Below are 26,429 nucleotides of genomic sequence, written 5' to 3'. Positions count from 1 at the left end.
TTTTCGGCGTTTGCCCTGCACACGCACATTCTGATTTTGGCGGCGTCCCACATTCACCGTTATGGCCCCCAGTGCGCAGGCGCTGCCACCTAAGGTCCTCTCACTCTCGTCGTTCGCCGCTTCGCCTCTCTCTCGACATCGACGACGTCGTCGACGGAGGTCCTGGCGCCGCAGCTCAAAACCCATTTGGCCGTCTCTGTTTTGGTCAGTCAGCAGTTGGCTTTCGTCGTGGTTGGTTCGCCTTTGGAGAAGCGCTCTGAGCCCGCCAAACCAAAAACCCAAATCCAAATCCAAACCAAAACCAAAACAAAACAAAAACCCACAAGCCCACCATTGCCAGTATAGCAGGTGGAACACAGCGACTAGCTAGTCCTCGCCAAAGTAACTCTCGCTTGGAAAGTGTGCCAAAAACCCTAATCGCCGCGAAACCCAAACTGTGCGAACCCAAAGTGAAGAAGCTGCAAAAAATAAAAAAAAAACCAAAAAAAGGAAAAACCCGCCAAAAATTTTAAACCTGAGAAGTGCCAAGTTGCAGCGAACCCGATCCGAACAAGTGTTACAAGTGTGTTCTGTGCCAAAGATACCAGCTTGAACTACAACTTTGATATCGTCGCATTTTGGCAGCGCCTACTCCTCTTCAACTGTCTGGTCTTCGGGCGGATTCCTCACCCCACGCAGGATCTACAAAAAATTGCCAAAATTCCGAAGAATCCGAGGAAAACACCAAAAACATCGACACGTACCGCATCGGCAACCGGTGGCGGTGGCGGAGGTGCTGGCGGAGGCGCCACCACCAGCACGAAAATGGCATCTAAAAGAAAAGCCTCGGTGTTGCTGCACAAGGTGAGTGTACGGATACCCTTCTCAAAGGACATACACACTCTCGAAGGACAGCTATCCTTGGGGCCAGTTTCAATTAAATAATTTTGTCAGGATGCGACAATTGAACTCTTTCGTTTCAAGTGCAGGAAATGGTGGTAATTGATTTCAAAAGTTGCCGCAGTGGCAGGAAGTTTTCTTTTGGGGCAGGAAGTTTCTAATGAAATCCAGTGGAATGTGTCTCTTTAATAAAAATAATTTAAAAATATAGGGGTTTTAAATATATTATTTGCCTTTTATTCCTTCCTTTCAAAAGGATATCTTAAAATAATGTACAATTAGATACAAAACCCACAGGATTTTTAAAACACCGTCTAAAAATCGTCCACAGGTTAAACCGAAATCATAATCACTATAATTGGATAATAGAAAGCTTCATAAATCATTCAGAAGATATGCTTTTGTACTAAGCTGCACTTTCAAGTATGTGCCCTTTGAAAGACGGCACTCCACCAAATGGTATGGTTCCATCGATTGCCATCATAAAGCTACATCCACCAACCATTCCTGCCCAGACAGTCTCAGACATTCTTCTGTGAGTTCCTTGAAGCCTGCTCGCTTTTTTTTCTGCTTTCGGCAAGTAGTCCAATATGAAATCAATTTTCCCCCAGACCACTTCTACTGCGAGACTCACCGCAGACCAGACACATTTTCCCAGCCGCAGAGTAAACATTTCGAAAAAATATATATAGTATTTCACAAGGTGCGGAGTAGGGAGAGGGAGAGATAAAAAGGAGCGGAAGAAACCTAGACAGTTGCAAAAATATTGCTAATACGCCGCGTAGGCAGCACTCGCAAAAGAAAACCTGCTCATAATGCCTTTTTGGATAAAAAGGCGCCTTGGCGGTGGGGTGGAGGCGACCAACTTGGGTACAAGGGTACGAAATGGGGCCTGGCGCACTCTAATGATATACGACGCTACGCTGTCGGTGGGCCGGTGTGGGTGTCCTCTCATGTGTGTGGGTGTGCGGGTGCTCCTTGGTAAATAGAAGCGCGAATTGCGATGAGGACGAGGACGAAGGCGGGGAAGGGACGAGTCATATATATGAGTCAGCGGACGAGGGGTGCTCAAGGGCGGTCACAGTAGCGAGGGTGGCGGCAGTGTAACGGCTTTGGGGTGTCTGACTTAGGGGTAAGGGCTGTGGGGGCTAGCCTCCGAAAACGAAACGATGCACACACAGCGAAACCCCTCACCGCCACTACCGCCACCACCATCTTTGTGGCACCCCCACACCACCACCCCCACAACAGCTAAGGGCGCACATTTGCTCTGCACGGTAATTCATCAAATGACGAAGACGCAGGCGATGGCAACGGCGGCAAAATCGGAAAGCGGGGCGAGGGTGCACGGTTACTTGGGCGCCACAAAAGAAGTTGCTTCTTGGGACTAGCCCACCCACCCCGGCACCACACCGACCCACAATCCCCCACCAACACACGACCAGACACACAAAGCGAGTCCAGGGACTGACCAGCCCTCCGGCAAAGTTTCTTCGCTTGTGTGCGGAGGCGGGTGACTGAGTCCTCGTGCAGGCTGACAGGGTATCGCTCCTTTGCTGTGAGGGTTGTGGAAATAACTCATTAATATTATAAATTAAATCCATAAAAATAAAATAAGTTTAAATTAAAATATTTTCTAGATATTTTTAAGAACTCTCCCCTGTTAAGATAGTCCCCCTAAAAATATTCCTAAGATCAGAGGCAGCGTATTTCCCCGCCCTACCTAATTCCCTAACTAACCGAGGCCTCAAGCCGGCGGTCAGCGCAGCAAAAGCATTGACTTTTGTACATAGCCAGCGACATTGGTATATAAATAGTTGAATCACCGGCTATGTTTGTGTTTGTCAAAGGAACCCCCCCTTCCGGCGAGCACCTCCCACCACCCCCCATTAAGTCCGAACCCATCAACCCTTTGTGGGCGGGTGGGTCAAGATTTGCGCCTAAGCGCATTTAAGCCACCGTCGGGCATCGTGTGTGTCCATCCAAAGGATGGGAGCGCTTTTGTGTTCAATTTCGTGAATCGAAGCTGCAAAACTTTAAGAATTTCTGGTGAGATTCAAACTCCAGATACTCCCCATTCCAGAAGAGCAACTTGTTATGCTGCTCAGCTGTAATCAAACATGATTCGTTTCAGCCAAAAGCGGGAGTCACTCATCAGCCCATGATCGAACTTTTTGAATCTCGGTGGTGGGGGTCGGAGGCACGGTCCTGGTCCTGGTCCTGGTACGGATTTCAATTCTGGGGCTGCGTCACCGTCACAGAGCTCAGCATTAGTGTCGCCGGCAGACGACGTGGCAAGCACATCGACGCAGACGCCAAGTTTGAGCTCGAGAATCGGGGGAGAATCTCTACGAAAAGCAGTCAATGTCGTCAACAACAGTCTGGGGAACGGAGCAGGACTCCGGGACAGGACCTGCAAAAAGGGAAGCAGAGCGCAGAAGGGGATGCAGATGGAGCAGCATCGTTTAAGACGTCTTTCGACTGTCTTGACTGGCTATGGGTCTCCACCTCGGTTAGATGTTACGGAAAATTGCTTACGGTTTTTTGCACACACTCGCAGGGGCATGCAGGGCAGCACACACATGAATGGCGAATAGATGGGATTTGGGGTGGTGGGATGTGATATGCCATCATACAAACAGACAAGTTAGACAGCCCAAGACCCTCATCTGCTCAGCCATAGCTCGAAAATAGAAATAGATGACAAGAACACCAAAGACGACAAGGCGGGCCAGGGCCAGGGCCGGGAGCTGGGTGAAGGTAGAGGATGAAGTTAGGGGGGTGAGACTCGATTGCGACAACGACTTTGGCTAAGGACAACTACAAGCCCAACGGGTTTACTTTGGATTTGCTACATAAAGTCTTAAGAATTTAGAAACCTTGGAAATAGACCATTTTATTTCGGTCATTTTAGTTAGAAAATAGTTCGAAAAATAATAATATTTTCCACTTCTCTATTTTATTCATTATCCTTCATTGGTTAGTTGAGAAGACTACTCAAAAGTCCTTTTTTAATCCATAAACTTTAAAAACCAATTGAAAACCAATCACTGCCGGTATTCTCTCAGTGCCTCTGCCAGACCCTCCGAACTAAGATCCATCAGCTTTGGGCCACCTCTGTACCTTCACCACCCCATAGCCACAACCAAAGGAAATGGAAAAAAAAAATGATTTTCCACCCACCAGCAACGCTGTCACCCACCCACCTATCCAACCACCCTCACACCCACCCACAGAGACTCTGGCACAGACCTAGACCGAGTCGCACAAGCAATCTGCCAACTCAACTCCATCTTGGCCAAAAAAGAGGAGCACGAAAGTGGGAGGGGGGCGAAGGAAATGAAGAAGGCAACGATGTATTTCAGCTTCAGCCACAATCAAAGTTGCTTCAGCGGCAAGGAATTGGAAGAGGGTCGGTGAGGAGGAGGTCCTGAAGGAAAGACTTGGGTGGAGGGTCTGAGGCCAGACTTGGCTCATCCCCAGCTGGAGATAGAGATAGAAAAAGAGGGAGAGAGATAGAGAAATGAGTGCCACACCATACACAAGCACACCCAAGCAGGCGTCTCCGCCTTTAGTCCGCACACACATATACCCGCCCACAATGGCACAAAAACAATGCCAAAAGTTTCTACACAAGCGCCTCGACCTCACCTTCAGGCCCAGTTCCTTCTCAATGTTGCCAAGCCAAAGACTCTGCCTTGGCATGCATGAGTCTGCCCTTCCCCTTCCTCCACGCAGCCTCACATCTTCCTTCTTTTTGCCCCAAATTGTATGCTACACTTTTCGTAGGCACAAATCCCTGCCCCCTGCCTTCAACCGTATTCTAAGCCCGCCCGCCCATGTGTGCGTTTACGTCTTCGACTTGGCTTAGTATTTTTGGTTAATTTTCTTGCAGTTTTAGGTTACGTTTTTGGCTTTTACCACTGATGCCAGCTTTTATGGCCCTCGCACCCTTGGCCACCCTTGGCCACCCCCTCGCCCGCCCACCCCTTCGGATATTCACCCCTCAGGCCTTTCACTTGTGAAAGACGTTTGCTTAAAAGCCACCGCACACACATATGAGCTCTCTGCTTTCACCCCCACTTGTATTTAGTTAGTTTCTGATGGTTTTTAGCGCCAGGGACCGGAGACGCAAGCCCGAGACATCTTAAAGGGGTGCCAGCACACACACGCACACGCATAGAAGCACACCCACGTAGGTATGGATGGAGTCACCCCAAGTTGGGGGGAAGCTGTCCCTTTTCCCGCCTGTCGCCGCCAGGCAGCATACAAATGAAACCCACGTCATGTTGTAGCCGAGTCCTGCTCCGACTATTCGCACCCCAGACCACCGATCTCACTACCTCCATCTGGAAGCTTACCCTTCATTATTTTCCATTTTGCCCTGGTGCTGGTGCTGGTGCTGCTTCTACTCCCGATGAGCTAAGCAGAGCCAGCATCTACAAATTTTTATGCTCTCCTTGCTCCGTCTTTGTGCAGTGGTTCGTCAGCCACATTTTACATTTATTACTTGGGACAAAGCCCCCTACTCCGCCCACCCAAATCCACTCGTCCCTCCCAGTTTTGGCTTAATGAAAATGAGGGAGCGCTCCTTGGTCCGGCAAAGGCCGCACGATTGATGTGCAGATGGAACACACACTACGGAGTCTTGGCTCCCTGGCGCCTAACCCTCGCCCGGCCACCCAGGCAATAACCTTTGGCCAACTCCTGGGCAGGACTTCGCCCACTTGAGTGCTCAAAACACCAACACGAAACGATTCATCTTCGCTTGCTTTCGGCCGAGGCCCAGTCCCCTGCCCCCAGAGCCACCAACTTTTCGCTTAGCCGGAGCGTTCGTCTTCATTGTACTTTCTTTTTACCGACTTGGGCCTTCTTCTTTTTTTGCCCGACAAGATTTTGGGCTGCCAGTTTTATGCTCCGGGAGCTGGGCCAAGGCGGCAAAAGAAAAGATACAACGTACAGCGATGCCAAGGATGGCCCGGTACTGTCTCCGTTTTCGGTCCCCGGACAGAAAGAGGATATGGGCTGGGGTGGGGAGAAAAAAAGGTTTCCGGTTGCGCCAATGTTCCTTACTTCCTCAGGACAGAGATGAAACTCAAACACAAATTAGAGAACTCTGGGCCGGACTCGTGGGCAAAAGTTTCGAGGCGCAGAGATATTGGGAAAAAATTTATGCCCAGCCCCCAAACGTAATGAATGAATGAGGAAACGGCAAATGGAAGGAAAACGAAGAGACCGACGAGGGCCTCAAGTCGGCTTTAAAGTGGGCGCACTTGCCGCGTGGCAGGGGCTAATCATATCAATTCCCGTCTAGCCATCTCAAATAGAAAATTAACCTCGAGCCACACCTACACGAAACGCCTACAACCGAATCGGGTACATATCCAAGGAGCCATCCCGTCCCAGCTATCTCAACTGCTAATGAAATGCGCCACGCAGCGGAGGCGGAAAACTTTCTCCTCCTGGAGAACGACAAACAGCGTGAAGGGTTGAAAGTGTGGAGGACGCCGCGCCTTTGGGTCCCCCTATCGAATTACTCAGGTCCCCGTCCCCGTCCCCATTCCGTTCCCCGACTCGGATCCCTGACTAGCGCAAGTCAGCAACATTTCAGCTGCTCAACCGAGAACGAGAAAGCTGTCTTGTACCCATTCAACGCTCTCATATCGCACCCGTGCCACTCCTTCTATGGCGCTTCTTGGGCCTCCTTCCACTCTCGTATCGTCCTTTGAACGTCCCACACGGACACTCTGAAAAAAAAGGAAAACTGAAAGGGGAGTCTATCCTGCAGGGGCTTTTATGAGAACGTGCGCCTTATATTCCACTACCAAGACTTGGAAGCTAAGTTGGACGTTCAGGACTAAAGTACAGGAACAAGGTGGCACTGTGGAAGGATTCTAGTCAAGACTTTCTTCAATATTTGAAGTTTCTAAGCTTGGCTAACCTATAAGACTTAAAGTAGGTTTAAAAATGGTTTAAAAAATTGAAACCCAAAAAATAATTATGTTACCACTGTAGTCTCTGGCATTGCCTTGTCCTGGCCTCGATGCTGACGCAGAGTTTTTATTCCACCACTCAGCTGCTCCGCCTTTAAGCAGGACTATCTTCGCCGACCCCCTCCTGCCTTTGGCTATCCCACACGAACACCAGAGAATTGGGATTACAGCCAGACCCAAACACTCACACACACACACAGAATCTAACCCTTTCGTTGGGCCATCCCTGTCCTCACCCTCTATCTAGCCCCTTCCCCAAATAATTTTGCCGTCCGCCAGCAGGAGGGCACTCCCTTTCGGTAGTCGTCTGCCGTTTGCTTACTTTGCCAGCGCAATTTTTATACAAAAATTTCTTGCCCATCGCCTAGTCCTTCCGATTCGTCACCCCTTCGCACTTGCCCCACCGCCCATAATTCCAGTGTACAGTTTGGGGGGGGGGAGGTGGCAGGGAGCCCTTCACTCGATAGAGAGAGCTCACAGTCAAAGTCTCTTGGCAGCGGAAGAAAGGACCACGCGGACTTGGCTCCTTTCCTCACTTGCCCATTTGGGCACCCCGCCCAAGCTCGTCCTTGCTCATCAGGCTTCTTCAGCACCGACGTCCGACGTCCGACTCCCCCTTCCTCTCGCTTGTCCATTTTAGGTTCGAGCTCTGCCCGTGGCACTCATCCAGCGCAGAGTCCTTCAGCAGCTCCACCCCAGCGCCATGGCACTCCCCACCCCCTGGAAACACCCCTCGCTAAACTCAGGACCTGGCCCTCATTTATTTTGTACCCACGCTGGCAGCAAAGTTTGTCTTGCGTTTCGTTTGGGTTTCCATTTTTTAGATTATTCCTTGCCGCTTGCTGTCCAATGCTCCGCATTTTTATTTTGCACTCTCCTCCACCCTCCAGCCCCCATCCAGGACTCCTCCGGTTTTGTGATTCTGGTTGGGACTAACGAGCATGTTACTCCTTGCCCAGGCAACGATTTACCCTCCTGCTCCTGCTACTGCTCGGCAGCTTGCCTTTGCCCCATTCCTTTCGCTTTTATTATTATGCTTTGGCGCACATTCCAGGATGGGGCGAAAAAATAGAGGAAAACAGAAGCTGGACCCCTCTGTCAGACCCTCGGAATGGCACCAGCGTTGCCAGGACTACCAGTTTGGTCGCAGGGATATGGAGGAGCTGAAGGATGGATGCAGCGATTGCTCGGCAAAAGTTGCAGTTGTCCGAGTCGGAGGGCTCTGGCCATATAAAATAATAACAACTAACTAAAAATCCGTTCGCTTTAGCTGGAAAATCCTTTTGTTTTCCACGCCCACCACTTCATTTCCCCTCCCCAACCCTCACCCCGTCTCTCACCCGCCCCAAAACGAGCATAAAAAACCCGAAAAACTACTGGCAAAAAAAAGGAACCATGGAAAATAGAAAAATTGTTTGCCCCGTTCAAATTCAATGCAAAAGTTTTGCATCGCCGTCGAGCTACCCCCATAAATTTCGACCCCACCGCCCCACGGCCCCCTCTATCCCCTCTGTGGCCCTTCTCCTTTGGCGTCTGACTTTTTTGCGGCATGGGTCGAAAGTTTATCAGCGCGTTTGTCTGCTGCCATCGCACACCAGTTCCAGTTTCAGCCCCAAAAAAAAAAAAGAAATCTCCAACTCAACCGCTTGTTTGTCTTACTTTTGACCTCTATAAGGGCAGAGCCCGGGGGTGAGGAGGGACTTGTTCTGAAGATGAGGCTGTGAAACATCCGATAATGACGAATTGGCAGTAGAATTGCAGTGGATATGTAGATAAAGTAGTGTAGGTTGTGAATTGTATTAGCTTGACTTCAATATTGACATGCCTAAGAGTTGGTCTTATAAAATACGAAATATAGTATACCTTCCAATCAGTAGTACTCTATTAAGATTTTGTAGTATTATTTATTACCTCCCACATATTATCACAATTTCTAAGATCGATTTGTGTTTTGTCTTTCTTTCCAGGTAAGAAAAAAACTAAACTTGTTCTCATAGCCTAGTACTGGTCTACTGTAAGTACATTGCAATTTGAAACAAATCCATTGTCTGTGCCAGTTTTGGTAATCCCGAAGTGGTAGCTCCTCCATGCCCCCAATTAGTTCAACAATGGCAACCAGCCCCATAACGACGAAATGAAGTTTGGCCAGACACGCGCTACACAAAATGAAAATTAAAAATGTTCTCCTACCTTAAGCAGCTTAAAATTAATTTTCATTGGCGGAGGAGCAGCCGGAGGTACTGGCTTTGGAGGGGGGAACTGACTGGAACTGAAACTGGGCCGTGGTGGAGCTGGGCAGGACAGGGCCGGGCAGGGCAGGGCGGTTAGAAAAACTTCAGTGCAGTGGCATAGAATTATACATTTGCCGGCGGAAGTTGAAAGTGGCAGTCGCGGCACTCGCAAACACACAGCACTCCCACGCAGGCGGGGTGTAGGTGAAAATCCAAAGCCCAGCCCCCCAGCCCTCTAGCTTTCTAGCCAGGACCCAACCCCTGACCTCCACCCTTGCAAGCACTTAATAATACGGTTTATTAGCGACATAAGCACATCCGACGCTGCCTCGTCCGATGCCGTTGCAGACATTTTAATTGGTAGGCGAGTGCATGGGTAACATAAAAATTATAGTCCTGCGGTGGCAGTGCGGTGGGTGGTAGAGTGTCGGTGGATGGAGGTCGGTGGTCTGGGGGTGTGCCTCGGCAAACAGTGACAGACACGCTGGCAGCAGCAGCAGCAGCCTAACGCGGTGGCATGCGTTAGGGCCCGTGGCAAGAGCGAGGGGCGGCTGCCTCCAAGGCTGGGGGGCAATTGAAAAGTAGGATATACACTTCAATCATTGGCTGCCTTTGTCTCTGCCAAAGTATCGCGAAGTGGAACGAGAGTGGGGCACGCGGTTCTGTGGTGAGGGCCCGGCATTGCCACAAATTAAAAACTGCTGCGTTTTTTAATCAAAGCGGCATTAAGAGGCAGCCGCGACTCCATGGTTGCGACCAGTGAAAAGGGTGCCCCAACACTGAGCTGCATAAACTTAGAAAAGTGTAAAGCATTGAAAAGCAGAAAAAACCAAAGCCCTGCATAGTTACTATGAAGGTATTTCTATTTTTTTAATGCTTTTTTAGGTTTGTGGATTGCTCTGAGGTGCATTGAGTTAAGGTTTAGATCCCAAATAACATAAAAATTTCATAAACTTTCGTTTAAGTATGTCCCCTAAAGGCCCTCATAGGTACATCTACTTTTTTTGTAGTGAAAAGTCCTTTCTGAATCTGGTGGAGATTGTTCTTCGGCATTTAAATGCAGTGAAAAACGCTGCCATAATGGCTGCAACAGCTTAACGTTTCTCCCCTTATATACCCCCCGTGGCAAGGCTCTCAAAACAATCCCATAGCCAAGCTGGGGAACCCTTTTCCGTGAGTACACGGGATTGTGGCAGACGTACGAATTTTCCACATCCCTAAATCGCTAATCTGCTACGCATTTTTGCCGTGCCACTCTCGGTGAGCGTCTCCCCCTCCAACTTTGTAATAATTTCGTCCTCGTCGGGTGAATTTTTCCATTTTTTTTTGTGCCCAAGCGCAAATCGGCAACTTTGAGCCGTAAAGTTGGGTTGGAGCCCGCGGAGGAGGGCTACGGGCTGGAGCTGGGTAAGGGTCTGGACTCCGGTCGGGCTCCAAGCATCTCCAGCTCCAGCTCCAGCGCACACATATGTGCGAGGGTGCGATAAGGCGGCAGAGAAATTGAAATTGTTACCATTGGCGAAGGTTGTCGCCGCTAGACGACGCTGGCGAGGTGTTCTAAAACCCCACCCACGCCACCGACCCAGTCGGGGCGGCGGAGAAGGGGGAGAGATGGGGTTTCCGCCAAAAAGGACGCCAGCCATGCCACAAAAACGAGGAAAAAGGACTCGGAGGACACGCGAAGGTTGTAAAACCGCCAACGCCGAGGCTGCTGGAAATTTTGTGCTGCCAACTTTCAGGCACTCCTGCTCCAAACTCAAGTGCGCTTCGGGGATTGAGTGGGACGAGGAGTGGGTCTGGTATGGGCTCTGAAGAGGGAGGGTGGGGTGGGGAGGGGACTGCAAAAAGCGAAACTCCCCCGTCATCCTTTCGCGGAGTTGGCGGCGCTGTTGATTATGACGGCGCCGGCCATCCACTGTCGCCTGGAGAGACGAGAAGTTTGCCGGGTAGGACGTGGTTGATTCTAGCTTGGGCCAGCTTTTGCAGACATTCAGGACTCAGAATTCAAATTCAGGGATTGCGAGAGCATCGACAGTTTAGGCAAAGTGGATGGCAAGCCAGCTAACAGCTTTGGTAACAAACCTACATTGATGGCTCAGAGAACTATACCTTAATAAAATAAAAATAATTATTTTAATTCGAATATGAAATTTGAGAAAATATTAAACCCTTGTTTTTTATCAAATTTTTCATACATTTTTTCACATACCCTTATAGAAACCTTTTTAGTAAATGAATTTTCATTTCAACAATAACCCTTTTCGGGCGTCTAGCTGCAATCTAGCAACCGCCCCGACTAGTCCCCCTAGTAACCGGGGAAAAGCCGGCCCGAAACTCTCTTCCAAATGAAGTCTCAGACCCAACAGCGTGCCAGTCCCACAACCCCTTTTATACCCGCCCCGGCCACGGAATCGATGGTGGGAGCCAACAAATAAAAAACTTTTTTTTTTCCCCCGGAATGTTTGTTGTATTATCTACTGCCCGGGGGGAGGATGAGCCGGGGGAATGGGGCTTGGGAACTGCCCATAAAAGACGCCCATTTTTAGGAAAAATATCACCAGGCACAAAAAAAAAAAGGAAATACGAAGGACCCAAAGCGAAGGTGGGTGGAGCGTGGGGGAGCCCACGTGAGCTCATGCCAACAAAACGTTTGCCGCATCTTTTGGGATTTCTTGCCTCGTTTAAAAATCATTCAAGCAGCAGACACCACCGAACACAATCCAACATCCAACTGCCCCACCCACCCAGCCACCCAGCCACCCAGACCCCCCTGCCACCGGATCCCATCAGCGCCCGAATTCAGACAGTGGCACAAATTGTGTCAAAAACCGTTTGGCCTGGATGGGAGTGGACTCTGGGTTGGGTGTATTTTTTCGTGTGGGAGTGGATATAGATGTGGGCATGGGCATGGTTATGGGCGGCGGGCTTTGGATCTCCCAGTTCCACCTTTCGCGAAGCGTTTGTTTGGGCTGAGCATTCATTTTTATGTTTTTGCTCATCCACCCCAGCTCCCGACACCCTGTGGCCCGAAAAACTTTGACGCCCAACGAAAGAGGCAGCAAATAATTCATCATTTTGCCTTCAGACTCGGAGTGTTTCCTTTGCCAAAATCCTGAGCCGTGAGCCGTGAGCCGTGAGCCGGGGAGTCGTGGATTGCCACGCAGCTTTTTGCCAAGTAGATTCCACCTCCGATTCCAACCCCTGAAGCGCCAAAGAAGAAAATATTATTTGGAATGGTTTATCATCAATTTTATGTGCGAATTTTCCTTCTTTTTTCTTTTCGCTTGTGCTTTCTCCGAGTCTGGTCGTACCACCCTACAACCTCTTCTTTGAAATGAGTCCCCGTACCGGAGGTTTAGTTTAGGGAGAAGGCCACTGAGCCACTGTGACTGTCTTTGCAAGTGAAAATCAACTGAAATTCGATTTGATTATGATTTGTTTCGATCGAAGGCGAACAAATAACGAGAAGGAGTCCCTCCAAGCTCCAACCTCCAGCCTCCAGCCTCCAGTCCGATTGCAATGAGAATCGTGACGCAGACTGGCACTGAAAACTGAATTTGATTTTTCACATTGCTTGGCATTGGCAGCATCCAGGCATCCTCCTGGATAAAACCCATCCGTTTGATGACGGGGGAGCACCCTCAGCCAGCTAATGCATTACTCTAACAAGGTTTCGTTTTAAAATTGAAACGAGCTAAAGTGAGTTTAGTGAAACTCTGCTAACCCACTGAAGGGTTAGCAACGGTTATTATATTAGCCAACAATTATTAAAGTTTCTCAATGGCTCTGAGCTGGTACAGTTTCGCACAGAAAATTCATTTTCCTCTCATGTGTTTTTTGTCATTTTCATTTGAGTATTATTTGTTTCAATTTGTCCAATATTTTTTCACGATATCGAGGTGCATTCGGTTCTTTAGCTATTATTAAAACATTTATGGCATCATGGCTGCAAAAATGCCAAACACAGAGGACCACATCAATCAGCGTCCATGCCACCAACACCCAATGTTTTTTATACATTTATCCACATTTATACTCGTGTACACAATATTTTATTTGTGTTTTTAATTCTTTGAAATTTTGTTTAATTTGGCATTTGTATTTGTTATGATTTTTCGTTAGACCATACTTTCAGTTTGCTTTAATATTTTATTCATTCAATATTTAATGGAGCTGCAGTGGGATCTCTGAACTATTCTATTGTACAGTTGGTTACATAAGTCGGTGTAAACAATGTTTTTTTCCACCCATATCGAGCAAAAACTGAAACCAAAAAAAAATTAAATGAAACAAGGACCAATCCTGACATACCTGAAATACTATGCCTTTTCATTTATTTCCATATTCCCACAAAAAATATTAAATACACTGAATGCAAATAATTTTTTCTAAAGTATATATGAGTATTTTGATAAAGTAGAAGTTACATTTTTTTAAATCTACCACATAAAAAAAAATGTGATTTAAAATATGCTTTTTGAAGACCGTTTTTCTCAGTTTAAGCTTGGAAAAAAATCAGTCAGGTGGTATATAAATTATGCACACAGGACATTGAGAATATCAGGACTAAAAATTATATAAAAATTCAAAGAAAATATAAATTAAACTTATAATCAGCCGACTCTTAAAGTTTCCAGTCGATTTCTGTATTACCCGCCCATCGGTATCTCCAATGCCAACGTCTAAGCCCGTGGCTAGCAGACATTGTTCCGGCCTTCCACCTTGACTGCCATTTGGCTTTCCCTCTCACCTGAAGTGACAAAGTCTCGCCATCTCGCCAGCATGCCCAAAACGCTGTTGGCCGTCTGCACACCCTGCGTATACGCAATGTGCGTTAGATGGGGAGGGAGCACTAAAGCTGCCATAGATTTCAGTTAACTGCAACGCACTGCCGACGTGCAGTTGTCGTCAGCAGCATCCTGTTCAGCACCGGCACCGGCATCGCCATCGCCAACGCCATCAGCATCAGCATCTTCATATGCCTCATGATGAGAATTCATATGCAAATCCAAAACGCAAATCAGCATCGGAACTCGGGTCCCATCAGTGGCAGATGCAGTTGGCTCCTGCTGACTTCCAACTAGGCCCCGAAGAATGCCAAATGGTTTTTGAGAGGCCTCAAGATGCGTCAGGTGGGAAAATGAGGCAACAAAGTAGCTCAGCTGGCAATAAGCGGATGTTAATGCACTTGCAACAAGTTGAAATTCCACTCGCTCCAAGTGCAGTAAATGCGGTGAAAGCGTCTTATGAAAATCAATCGGAATAATTATAAAATGTTTGTTTAATCACGAAAGGCTTGACTTGATGACAATTGAGATGGAAGCCATTGAGTTAAATAGTAACTAAAGGGAGCTTGAAGGTTTTAGATGGAAGTTAAATTAAATATTATATTATCCTATAATTAGTTAGTTTTTTTCAACTCTATTTTGAGCGCGTTTAGTTGCGACAATAGAGTACAAATTTTAGTATTTTCCGGCGAAAAGACAAAAACATGCTCCTATTTATATGCCCCAAACATCCATCCCTTTTAGGCGAGAGCGCACGCATAATTTCACCTTTCCCTGCACCTGTCATCGCACGGCCCCCTTCGGCTTGTTCTGCTAATGCATTGACTAACGGACACATCATGCGTGCAACTAAGGGCCGGTGGGCCAGTGGAGGGGAGTGTGATCTGTGGGGCAGCAACATAAAAAATCCGTTCTGGAATGAGTTCACTATGAGGCGCAAAAACCAAAAATAAAATGCAATTTTTGTTTGCTGTCCGAAATGGGGTGCAGGAATTATTACGAGTGTACCAGCTGTAACTGGGTGGCGGCGGGAGGTCGCTAGGATGCCCCACCGGTGGGTGGTATTAACCGGGCGGCAGATCCTAGGCCCTACAAAGCGACCAGTGTGCGTGAGTGTGCGTGGTGGGCATTAATTGTGATGTCTGCCATGGCTGGAAGCTTGGCAGATGAGTAAGTAGATTTCCTTGTATGTAGGCCTGCATTTTTCCCGCCTTTTCCCCATGCCACTGCCCATGCATGGGGAGTTCGGAGGGGGCTGGATATCCTCATTGATAATAAGGCCTCCCCCCCGCAGAGTTCCCTTGATTTTTTGCACCTCCCGCCACTGCATTCGCATCGGCGTTCGTTGCTCGTCGGGTGTCCACTTTTTTTTTGCATCTTTTGTATGTGAACGTATATATTTTTGTATGCGTAATATTTTACACGCCAACACAGATGCAGTGGAGCCTACCGCTGCCGCTGTCCAGAGGAGGCCCACTGCGTGAGTGTCTGGCTATGTGTGCGTGCGAGCAGAACAGTTGCAGCGAAAAAAGGACCAAAAAAGCTCCGCCTTTAAAAATGTGTGCGCACCAATTGCCATTTGTGTTTCTGTGCTTTTCTCTTTTTTACTCTCACGCATCCCGCACGCAGCCTGCAATCCCTGATAAGCATGATATGCACTCAGACACCCCACTCCCGGCCAGCATCTGCCACCCCAGACCCGGCTCCCCAGCCACATCGTTGTTGTAAATAGGAATAAAAATAAGGGAAAAAGTTGGGAAGGCCGTTGCAGAAATGGCAAGTGTAAAAAGCGCTGAAAAAAGTCGCCCTGCCTAGCCGAAGAAAAGTAGTATCCTGCCAGTGTATCCTTGCTATTGTTGTTGCTTTTGCGCGGCTTCGGTTAACTGGTCCATATGGGGCATCCCCAAACATATGCGGGATATTCTTTACATACCAGTAGGCGTGTTTTTTTATTTTATTTACGCACCTCAGCGACCGAACTGGATCTGGATCATGGGAGAGAAGGGACAGGACCAGGGACAAGGGACAGCTTCGACATGGCTAAGTGGCGGGGTGAAAGAGACAGCTGGGACAGAGGCAGACAGAGAAGGCGCTAGTTGGGGGAGAAGGACTTGTGCGGTTGCGGTCGCTGAAGGAAACGGGCATCAATGTCTGACAATATTATGTTTCAATTTCGAAGCCGAGGCGGCGAAAGGGGCAGATGGGAAAAGATATATACGAGGAGGAGGTCCCAGGGATAAATTACAAATGAGCCATGGCAAAGGGAGTAGAGCCTGTCAATGCGAGAAATTCGACTTAATAATCCAAAAAATGTATCCTTATTAAAAGCGATTTAAGAAATTGAATAAAATATCACTAATAATATGAAACAATAAAGACAGAGATCAGGGGAAAAAAAATAAAATACTGAAAAGTTTGTCAAGTTTCTGATCAGATCAGAAACCAGGTGACCTCCCACCTTTCTGCCTTTGACACCTGGACTCGCTTTGGTCAACAAAACGTTGCATACTTTATGATCCTGGGCCACATAATATTCGCATGCTGCACAGGAACTAACGACTTCAGTTCCCTCTCTGTTTCTGCGATTGAGTGGCCTGTACCGGTAGTTACAGTGGCCCCAAAATTTTTGTAACACAACGATTATAGCCCGCCTCCACCTCCCACCCTCCAAAAATATTCGTTTCGATGTGAGTAAGGTTGACCCGTTTTGTGGCCAGCAGGGTGAGTGGTACTGGGAGCCTGAAAAAAAATCAAGTAACGGAACGGAAGCGATTTTTTTCCTCCGTTTTCGTTTTTCAGAATAATGTTGCCTACCGCTGGTGGGTAGAAAGTGGAAAAGCAAAACATCATCAATAGCATCCAAAAACGAAGGGCGGAAGAGCGGAAAATCGGTGCTGCCACGGGCCGGGCCGAGGCTTGGGGGTAAAGGCAGCCACCCATGCCCCATGACGCACTCCCCCCATCGGCACACATACAATTGCTTGCTAAGCTTTGATGCCACACCATGCTTCCTTTGCTGGTTACGCGATGCATTTTTTAATGCCCTCGCTAAGGGAATTTTCACATCGTACTTCTAAAACCCTAAACTAATCACTAGAAAAAGGGATAAAAGATTCATTTTAAGAGGTCTATGCGATAGATTTTGATTATTTTATGGATTTAATAATTTTGTATGTTTTTTTCTCAAGGGAATGTTTATGAAACATTTTATTTACTGACTATTTTTGTTTTTTCATTTTCATTTAATCTAAAGAGTATGCTGTTTTCTATTTAACTCATATTTTTGTATTTGATACAAACCGTTTGTGTACTTTGTTCATTTCTCGCGGCAAGTGCAATGTATAAAAATAAGTGCAGTCCCGACCCGGTCTCTCTCTCTGCCACATAATTCGCATGCATCCCTTTTTCACCTCCAGATGCATTCGCTTTTTAGTTGCAACAATGGCAACAACAAAGTCGACAACAAAAACAGGAACAGCGTCAAAGTTTTGACTGGCCCTTCACCACCCTGGGCTTTTGTGCGTGCAGCGTAAAAAATAAAATAGAATTTTCCAACGGAAATGCGAAAATTTTACAACACACACAAACCCACACGGAATATAAGTGGTGGCAGTTGCTATGCCAACAGTCAGATGCAAAATATTCAAATGATTTGACAACAATAGACAGCGATATATAGAATAGGTGTCCTTATAGATATGGTCTGGAAAAAAAAGTGAAAAGTAATAGGGATCTATACTTTAAACTTTAAATTTAATAGAAAGAATAGATTTAGATAGAATCATCCCTATAACATAATTTAAAAATCTATGCCCAGCTTTAGTGGCCTTAATCCCCTTTTTTGGACCATCCGACTAAGTCCGTTATTACCTGATCCATCACACGCCCTTTGTACCTTTTTTTTTTGGGAACCAAGCAAATAAATAACTTGCACTTTGCACACATCCTAGGGTCGCATTTAAAGCCTATGTACCAGTTATGTAAACAAACACACGTATCGCAAATGTATGTGTATCGGTTTCAATATTTCATATACACGGTAGGGTATTGGAGTTGGAGTCTGGAGGCTTGCCGTACCCCTAAACCATCCAGCCCTCAGCTAAAACCGTGACTGGTAACTAATTTGAAACTGGCCGGCCCAGCACAACCTGCATCCTGCCACCCATTCACCGATTTTTTCTATACTTTCTATTTATTTTTTTATAGGTGCACTGCCTCCCACGCGGAGAATGCAGTTTGGGCCAACGTGTTTGGGCCACTCCTTTTTTTTGTAATTGCTTTGACCAGCACAGATATTATTTTATTGTTGAACTTTTTTCGGGCTTATATACACATATTCGTATATGTACATACAACTTCTATGGGTGTACATGCATTAAATGCATCGAGGGTTGCAGTTGAAATTTTAACCTAAATGGGACGAAATAGACGCATGGGAGAGTTTTACTGAAAGCCCATATAGATTTGAGTTTAAAAAATTGAATGGTGAGAAATCGATCTACAAATCGTTTAAGGTACTCCGCTTGAGAATCGGAAGAGAATTAGAGAAGACATAGCCATCACTTTGGACCATATAGGGGAAAACCCCATTTTCAAGAAATCCCATCACGAAAAATGGACAAAAAATGTAAAAAATATTTTGTCTCAGGATTTTGATGCAGAATGGTGGAGAATCGATCTAGAAATCATTTGAGGTACTCCGCTTGAGAATCGGCTAAGAATTGGGGAAGATATAGCCATCACTGTGGGCCTTATAGGGGAAAACCCCATTTTCAAGGGATCCCATCACGAAAAATGGACAAAAAATCTAAAAAATATTTTGTCTCAGGATTTTGATGCAGAATGGTGTGAAATCGATCCACAAATAGTTTAAGGTACTCCGCTTGACAATCGGATGAGAATTAGAGAAGATATAGCCATCACTTTGGACCATATAGGGGAAAACCTCATTTTCAAGAAATCCCATCACGAAAAATGGACAAAAAATGTAAAAAATATTTTGTCTCAGGATTTTGATGCAGAATGGTGGAGAATCGATCTAGAAATCATTTGAGGTACTCCGCTTGAGAATCGGCTAAGAATTGGGGAAGATATAGCCATCACTGTGGGCCTTATAGGGGAAAACCCCATTTTCAAGGGATCCCATTACGAAAAATGGACAAAAAATCTAAAAAATATTTTGTCTCAGGATTTTGATGCAGAATGGTGTGAAATCGATCCACAAATAGTTTAAGGTACTCCGCTTGACAATCGGATGAGAATTAGAGAAGATATAGCCATCACTGTGGGCCATATAGGGAAAAACCCCATTTTCAAGGGATCCCATCACGAAAAATGGACAAAAAATGTAAAAAATATTTTGCCTCAGGATTTTGATGCAGAATGGTGGGAAATCGATCTACAAATCATTTAAGGTTATTTCTGACCGTCTCAGACATCCATGCACTCCATCTATAAACAGTGTCTTTCAATTGGCTGCACAAGAACCAACAAATTGGACAAAAACACGTTTTTTATTAATTAAAATGGAATCCTAGACAAAAGTCTTGAGGGCAAACAGGTAGCCGCATTTTTAAGAGACCAGGTCCGAGTCGGAAACGGAACTGGTCCGTCGGGAGTTCTTGTGGGTTTGGGCCCTTGCTTGACTTAAGCTCCGGGCTCATCCCCGGCAACCTTGACTTTGCCAGGAGCAAGGTAAGCCAAAAGATGAGCGCAGGTCCCTTCTTGGCAAGTAATTTGTTTTGGGCTGACAGCCACCCACCTGGCGTATGGGTAACACCTGCCTGCCTGCCAGCCAGAGAAGCATTCGACGCACACCTACACGAGTCCAAGAAGTGGGAGGTGGGGCCATAAATCCAAACATTTATTTCCATTCCCCGAGGTTGCTTTTGAAGTCTCACACAAATTTGTAACCCTTTTTCGGCAGTGATGAGCTTAGGATGGGCAAAGGCAGGAAGCTCTCCTAAATATCAGAAATATGCGGGCTTGTGGCATCTTACAAGTAAAAGCAAAGCCTCGTAAAAGGGGAGTGGGAAAGTTCATTGCAGGAGGCAGTACCCACCCAAAACTAACAAACCGATGAGGTGACAGGGTGGAGGATAAACATGTGCTACTCCAGCTTCCTACTGACTGCTGCCTGGTGCCGGGTGCCTGCCAGCCTAAAAGCAGACTTTGACTTCGGCTGCGTCTAGAACACACCACTACAATGCCGGCAACCTCTAAGCACACGCATAATGAATTACCACCCAGCCAGGAGTCGCTCTGTCCCTCCCATTCCTCGATGCCGCCCCCACTCCCGTCACCAACTGCCGATGACATATTTCTCCAGACAGAGGCAGCCAGCCTCCTGCTAGCAGCGCCTAAAAGGCAGCTAAGAAAATTTGCGTTTAACTCATAAGTGCGTGAAAGGGTTGCCAGGACAGGGTCCTGGGTCCCGGGTCCCAGTGCCCCTGCCTCAGCCCCAATGTCGCCCGCCCTCCTCGGGCCAAACAACATCCCTTGCCAAGGGGTTGCCTCTGTGCACTGTCAAGGAAATTGTAGTTTAAATGAAATGGAAGTTGCTTTTATCAACGACGGAGGTGGTGGGCTGGGAACTTGGGGTTTCGGATTGAGAACCTGTACATAGCCATGGAAGGGCCGGGGCCGGGGCTAGTGTGTGTGAGCTTTCTTAGAAGTTCTCCCCCCTGCCAGTGTGTGTGTCGTATATAAATTAAAATGCCTAAACATATGCATTAGTTTTTGTCTCGGTCTCGCTTCTTCCACAGGATGTGTGGGCCTCGGTCTCGGTGGGAGCTGGGGCTTGGGGGGAGCTCCAAAGTTTTTGTGGTTGCGACATCGGTTTTGAGGGAGGTGTGACTGGATGCTTGAGACAAGCAGAGAAGGTCGGAGGGCTGGATTGTGTGGTGGTTGTAGGGGGATGGGGCGAACTGTCAGTCTCGAGTCGGTCTCGAGTTGTGGCCTGACAACTTAGTCTAATGAGAATTCAAATTCGAAACCCAACTACGCAATCGTGCTGAAGAAATTAAAAGAAATTGCACATGATGTGCTTCTCTGCAAAGGTAGGTATGCTGGCCTGGAACAGTACATACATGGGTGTGTGTGTGCCGAAGGTTCAAGACTGTAAGCAATAAACCAAATATTTGTTTCACTTTTTGGCAATATACTCCAAAATATTTGTTCAAACCCGACTGCTGCAGAGAGAGATGCAATTTTTGTGAGTTCTGCTACCACGTAGAGGTGAAAAATGTCAGACGGTAATTATCTTATAAATAAACCAGGTACAGTTGCAGTTCAGGGGTGCACCAAGGGACTTCTGGACATGGAGATTTGATTGTTGCTCTAGAAATAACCTTTTTCTCTTCAAAACATTCCACATATCATTCCCCAGAGCCACCCACCCATATGGCTCAGAGATCCGGCAAATTAATGTTAATTAAGACTTGGAGTCCTTCCACGTTTAAAGGAAAAAGAAGGAAGCTTCAATCTCGATGGCCATCCACACGGAACACAGCATCATTTCATCTGCCCTTCCCCCACCCCACCCCCCGGCACAATCCCTTCTCCACCGCCCATCCTGGCGCAGTGTCCTTCGACCGCAAATCCAAAGGAGTGCAGAGGAAAAAAGCTTGTGTGCCGGACACCCAACGTCTTGGGCAAAATGTTTCATTAGAACCATGTCGGCCGCAAATGGCAGGAAAGGAACCCAACCCAAGAACCCTCCCCTTTGAGGGACCCGGAACCCGGCTCCCGGTAGCCCGCCGTCCAGCCCACCACTCCCCCTGCTTATACTAATTTTCAGTGCACAAAGACGGACTGTGAAAAAAGGCAACCCCAAGAATGGACAGAAGAGCCAGGCAGGGCGAACTGGTACTGAGCTCGCCTGAAGATGAAAGTCGAGAAAACTTTCCCTCGAATCTGGACAGGGGTTTGGGCAGATTTCTTTGACGTTGCGTCTTTTTTGCATTCTTTTGAATTCTCTAACGAACTTTCAACTGGCTCTCCATCTAATCATTGGGATTTGGCATATCGAACCGAGTCCCAAAACTTTGTGTGGTCTCTGCCAAGTTGCCTTGTAGCGTGAAAAATTGTTGAGCGTAAACCTGGAGACTCTTAAGAAACTTTCTATAAAAAAAATGGAATTCTTCAAAATGCAAAGTATTATGAATAAACCTTTTTTATAGCCGATACTCCTATATTATATAATATATATTAAAAGACTAACCCATGATTCTCATTCTTTTCTGATTTGTAGGAAACCATCCCAGCAACACCGACCGTGACCACCGATACCACCAGCAGCGTGGTTGGCGTGGCCACCGGGGGCGTAGGAGGAGGCTCCGGTGCGGGTGGTGGCGGCATCGTCGGCGCGGGCGGACTTCTCGGCGAAGTGGTCAGCGGCCTGAGCGGCGGCGGGGGCAGCGAATCGGAGGCGTACGCCGGCCTGATGAAGGACGCCGACAAGCTGAAGCTGATGCTGCTCGCCTGGAACTACCAGAACTCGACGGCTGTCCGCAACGGAACCGAGGGTCCGGACCTCTCGGTGGTGGGTGGTCTGTGGGCCCAGTACCAGAACGCTCTGGCCCAAAACGCTGCAGCAGCGGCGGCGGCCAGTGTCAAGATGGACAGTTCGCTGTCGCCGGTGCCGCGGCAAGACACTCACTCGCCCATGGAGACCCAGGACGAGACGAACTCGTCTGGGCAGAAGGAGGAAGACGAGGTCTCCGAGGACGACTCCGACGACAAGCTGGATGAGAAGTTGGCCACCACACACGATCCCGAGCGCCTCAAGGCCTTCAATGTGAGTAAAGCGAGTGAGATGTGGGATGAGAGTGAGCAGCGAATGTAAAGCCAAGCGTTGCCAAAGAAAGCGCCAGGATTTTCTGGTCAAAATTCTATTCGAGCGGAATACCATAACGATGTCTTCTCTTTCAGATGTTTGTCCGACTGTTTGTGGACGAGAACCTGGACCGCATCATTCCGATATCGAAGCAGCCGAAGGAGAAGATTCAGGCTATCATCGACTCGTGCGCCCGCCAGTTCCCAGAGTTCAGTGACAGATCCCGCAAACGTATTCGAACCTATCTGAAGTCATGCAGGCGCAATAAGAAGACCCGAGATGGATGGGAGAACACGGTGAGTGCGGGATAGATTTCAGATTTTCATAATTATGAATATTGTACACCCCCTTCCCTCAAAGCAAATGGGACAGCCTATTAATATGTCTACTTTTGATTCCTATTTGCAGACCCGACCCACTCCCGCTCATCTCACGTCCGTGCAGGCGGAACAAATCCTGGCCATCGCCTGTGAGAACGAGTCCATGAATGCCAAGCGAATGAGGATTGGCCTGGAGCCCATTACCCATGCGGTTCCGGCGCCGGGAAGCGCAGTCGCCGCAGCAGCCGCCGCCGCTGCCGCTGCTGCTGTGGTGGCTGCCACCAGCTCAGGAGCCGGAGGAACTAGCACAACGACCGCTGGCAACGCCACCGTCACCTGCGGCGTGGGAGGTGCCGCGGATGCTGCCGGACTCACCAGTGTCGCGGCTGCAGCTCTGCCCTTTGTTAGCGCCGTTGGCTTCGCCCGCTCTACCCCCAACTCGGAGCACGCGGAGGCCCTGCCCTTTGGGGCGGCCGGCACGGTAGGAGGCAGCGCGGGTGGTGGCAGTGCGAGCGGCGGTCAAGTGGGCGGTGGCGGGGGCATGAGCTCGGCGCGCAGCTCTCCCCTCGCCCTCAGCTCGAATGCCAGCGTGAGTGGCGGTGCTAGTGTCACCGGCCTCACCCTGGCCAATGGCGCCGGGGCCTCCAACGGAGCCGGTCTGCCGGCCAGCAGTCCCTACACCACGGATTTCAGCTCCCCTTCGACGGCCTCGCCGTTTGTGGCGGCGGCAGCAGCAGCGGCCGTAGCTGCCGGCCGGGCTCCTAGCTATCCGGGATACTTTCCTGGTGTGGCTGGCCTGGGAAATGGTGAGTTTAATTATGCTTTGAAGTAGTTTAGTTCCTGCTTGGATTTAAGTGCAGTACCTATACTTTGCCTTTCGTTATTATTCACTCAACTCATAAGACTTTGTTTGTTTTTCAGTAACGCCCACCGATCTCTCGATGAAGCCCAATAGCCTAGCCTCCGGCATTGGCGGCAACTTGGTCAGCAACAACAATAGCAACAACTCCGTGGCCGGCAACATCAACTCCCAGCTGAGTGCCGCCAACTTGGCCAGCCTGAGCAACGCGAACAACAACAACGCTCTGGTGACCGCCACGCAACAACTGCAGCAACTCCAACAACAACAGCAGCAGCAACAACAACAGCAGCAGCAACAACAGCAGCAACAGCTCCTGGGAGGTGGGGGCGGCATGGACGGGCAGTCCAACCGAGTGCCGCCCATCCTACCGCACAAGCTGAGCGCCAACGAGGTGACAGCGGCCCGCCAGGTGATATCCGCTTACCGTGAAAGCGCCGCCTTTCTGCTCCGCACCGCCGACCAGGTTGAGCAGCTGCTGGTCCAGCAGCAGTAGATGGTGGTGGCGGTGGCTAGGAGACGACAAAGGCTGTAGGGAAGCCGATGGCGGGGGCGCACTCTAGGTTCGAGACCCAAGCGATGCCAGGCGCGTGCGGGTTGTTCCTATTTTAAATTAAATTTAAAATGAATTACACACACACTGCAACACTGCAACACTGCAACACCGAAGCCAAACTAAGTGAAGAAATAGTCAAACCATAGAGCAAACTAACGATGAGAACCAGAAGGTCGATCGTAAAAGTCGACGGCAGATTAACGAAAATAGTCAAAGCGTTCATTTAAACAAAACATTTTAAGTGTTTTTTCCTCCAACTACGTACAGCATATTTAAAATAGAATTAAACGATAAACAAAAACCAAAAGAAAAATATTGCAAATATCACAACAGTAACGTACTTAGAGCTGCCTCAGCTAGCTGTATTGCTTCGAAAACTATTTTTGTTTAAAAATTCCAAAAACTATTCTATTGACTATACTATCCACTGCATGGAGGGTTTCAATATGTTACTTTAATCTTCCTGTCCTATAGAAAAGCCTACAAATTCCAGAAACATTGCAGACAGCTAAGGTGGCTCTAGTTTAAAATAAAACCAAGCAACAGTTCAACATACTACAGTGTCTACTAAAAGTAAACCTACAATAGCCATACACACACACTCGCATTATTTAGTTTCAACTTTTTATTATAGAATACTTTTGGACTCTCGTCCTTAGGAGAGCCGCAGATTCCGGGCCCGTTTTCAAAGTGCGCGATTTGTTAAGAAAATTAAAAAAAATATAAATAATAAGTTGAAGTATTGTTGTACATTTTAAGCAAAAGATTTAACAAAAAATTTTAAGGAAAAAAAAACACAAAAAAAAAAACGTAAAACTATGAGAAAACACAGGGTGATACTTTGAAAAATTAATACAATGCATAAGCTAAAAATTAATGAGAAAAGAAACAAAATGTGTAAAGAAAGTCGGTCGAGAATGGCATAGATGTTGGTAAATGTGTATTTAAAGTTTAGAATTTACATTTGAACGATGTTTTCTGGACTATTAATTGTGTTTATCTTTTTGAGTTGTTAACCCCATTAACTTTCTCTTAGGTGTATATATTTTAAAAGGTTATTTTGAAAGACATTTTCGGTTTAACTGTTGCTTTTTACTCGAATTCGATTATGGAATAATACAAATAAACTAATTATATACAAATAGCCATTCATGTTTTTTGCAAATATAAATGTGCATGTAAAAATAAGAACACTTGAAAGACACACACTTGAAAGGACGGTAAAGGATAAAATAGTGCATCAGTTATGTATGAGTGTGTGGGGGAAGAGGATTGGAGCATCGCCATGCAAGGCAAATTATAGAATTTAACGATATAAATAAATTGCTAAAATTATTTAACCAACAATTATTGACTAAACCTAACTAAATACTCCAATGAAATCGATCGGTAAATTGCTTGCAAGGCAGAAAAAAACATTTATACAGAATACTTAAACGTAAATTAATGTGTGGCATTTGCGTAGGAGAGTAAACTAATTAAATCATCACGAGGCAACACGAATGAAACAAGACATTTTAAAAATCGAATTAATAAAGAATTTATGAGAATTATATGTACATTAAAGATGTGTGTTTTAATATTCAATCAAGGGGAACACTTAAACATTAAACATTGGTGTTATTCTGGAAGATCTGGGACATCATTAAAAAATTGTATCCTCTAAAAAATATTAAAAAAAAAAAAGGTCAATGTAGTCGCTCATAAGAGAAACTGCATTGGTCTTCAGTCCTTCAGTCTTCAGCTCTTCAGCTCTTTCCTCCTTTGGCAAGCCTCATCTACCAAATCGCGGAACCTGGAATAATGTTATAATAGACTATCTTCCAAAAAGGTATTGTGGTTCTTCATACTTCCATCTTCCTGGTCACCAGAGGAGGTGCACATTTCCATTGTATGGACCGGGCGTTCAGAGGGAGAAATGCTCTCGTTTTTTAATACGATTGTATTTTGTATTAAGAAACGATAATC

The 26,429-nt window shown here is 47.1% G+C and overlaps 1 protein-coding gene across 1 annotated transcript; it reads left to right on the top strand.

Annotated features, from left to right (window-relative positions):
• Positions 1-494: 494 nt before the first annotated feature.
• Positions 495-25,988, top strand: LOC108126898 (uncharacterized). The gene is made up of 5 exons (XM_017243669.3): positions 495-843; positions 22,142-22,687; positions 22,822-23,022; positions 23,135-23,852; positions 23,968-25,988. Exons 1-5 carry the CDS (start codon positions 805-807, stop codon positions 24,399-24,401), a joined length of 1,938 nt encoding a protein of 645 aa, XP_017099158.1. The 5' UTR covers positions 495-804; the 3' UTR covers positions 24,402-25,988.
• The last annotated feature ends 441 nt before the right edge of the window (positions 25,989-26,429 follow it).

This window comes from Drosophila bipectinata, chromosome 2L (assembly GCF_030179905.1).
Source record: "Drosophila bipectinata strain 14024-0381.07 chromosome 2L, DbipHiC1v2, whole genome shotgun sequence".
NCBI classification, from domain to species: domain Eukaryota; kingdom Metazoa; phylum Arthropoda; class Insecta; order Diptera; family Drosophilidae; genus Drosophila; species Drosophila bipectinata.
Note: the sequence above shows the minus strand (reverse complement) of the source record. Positions and strands in the feature narration are given on the sequence as shown.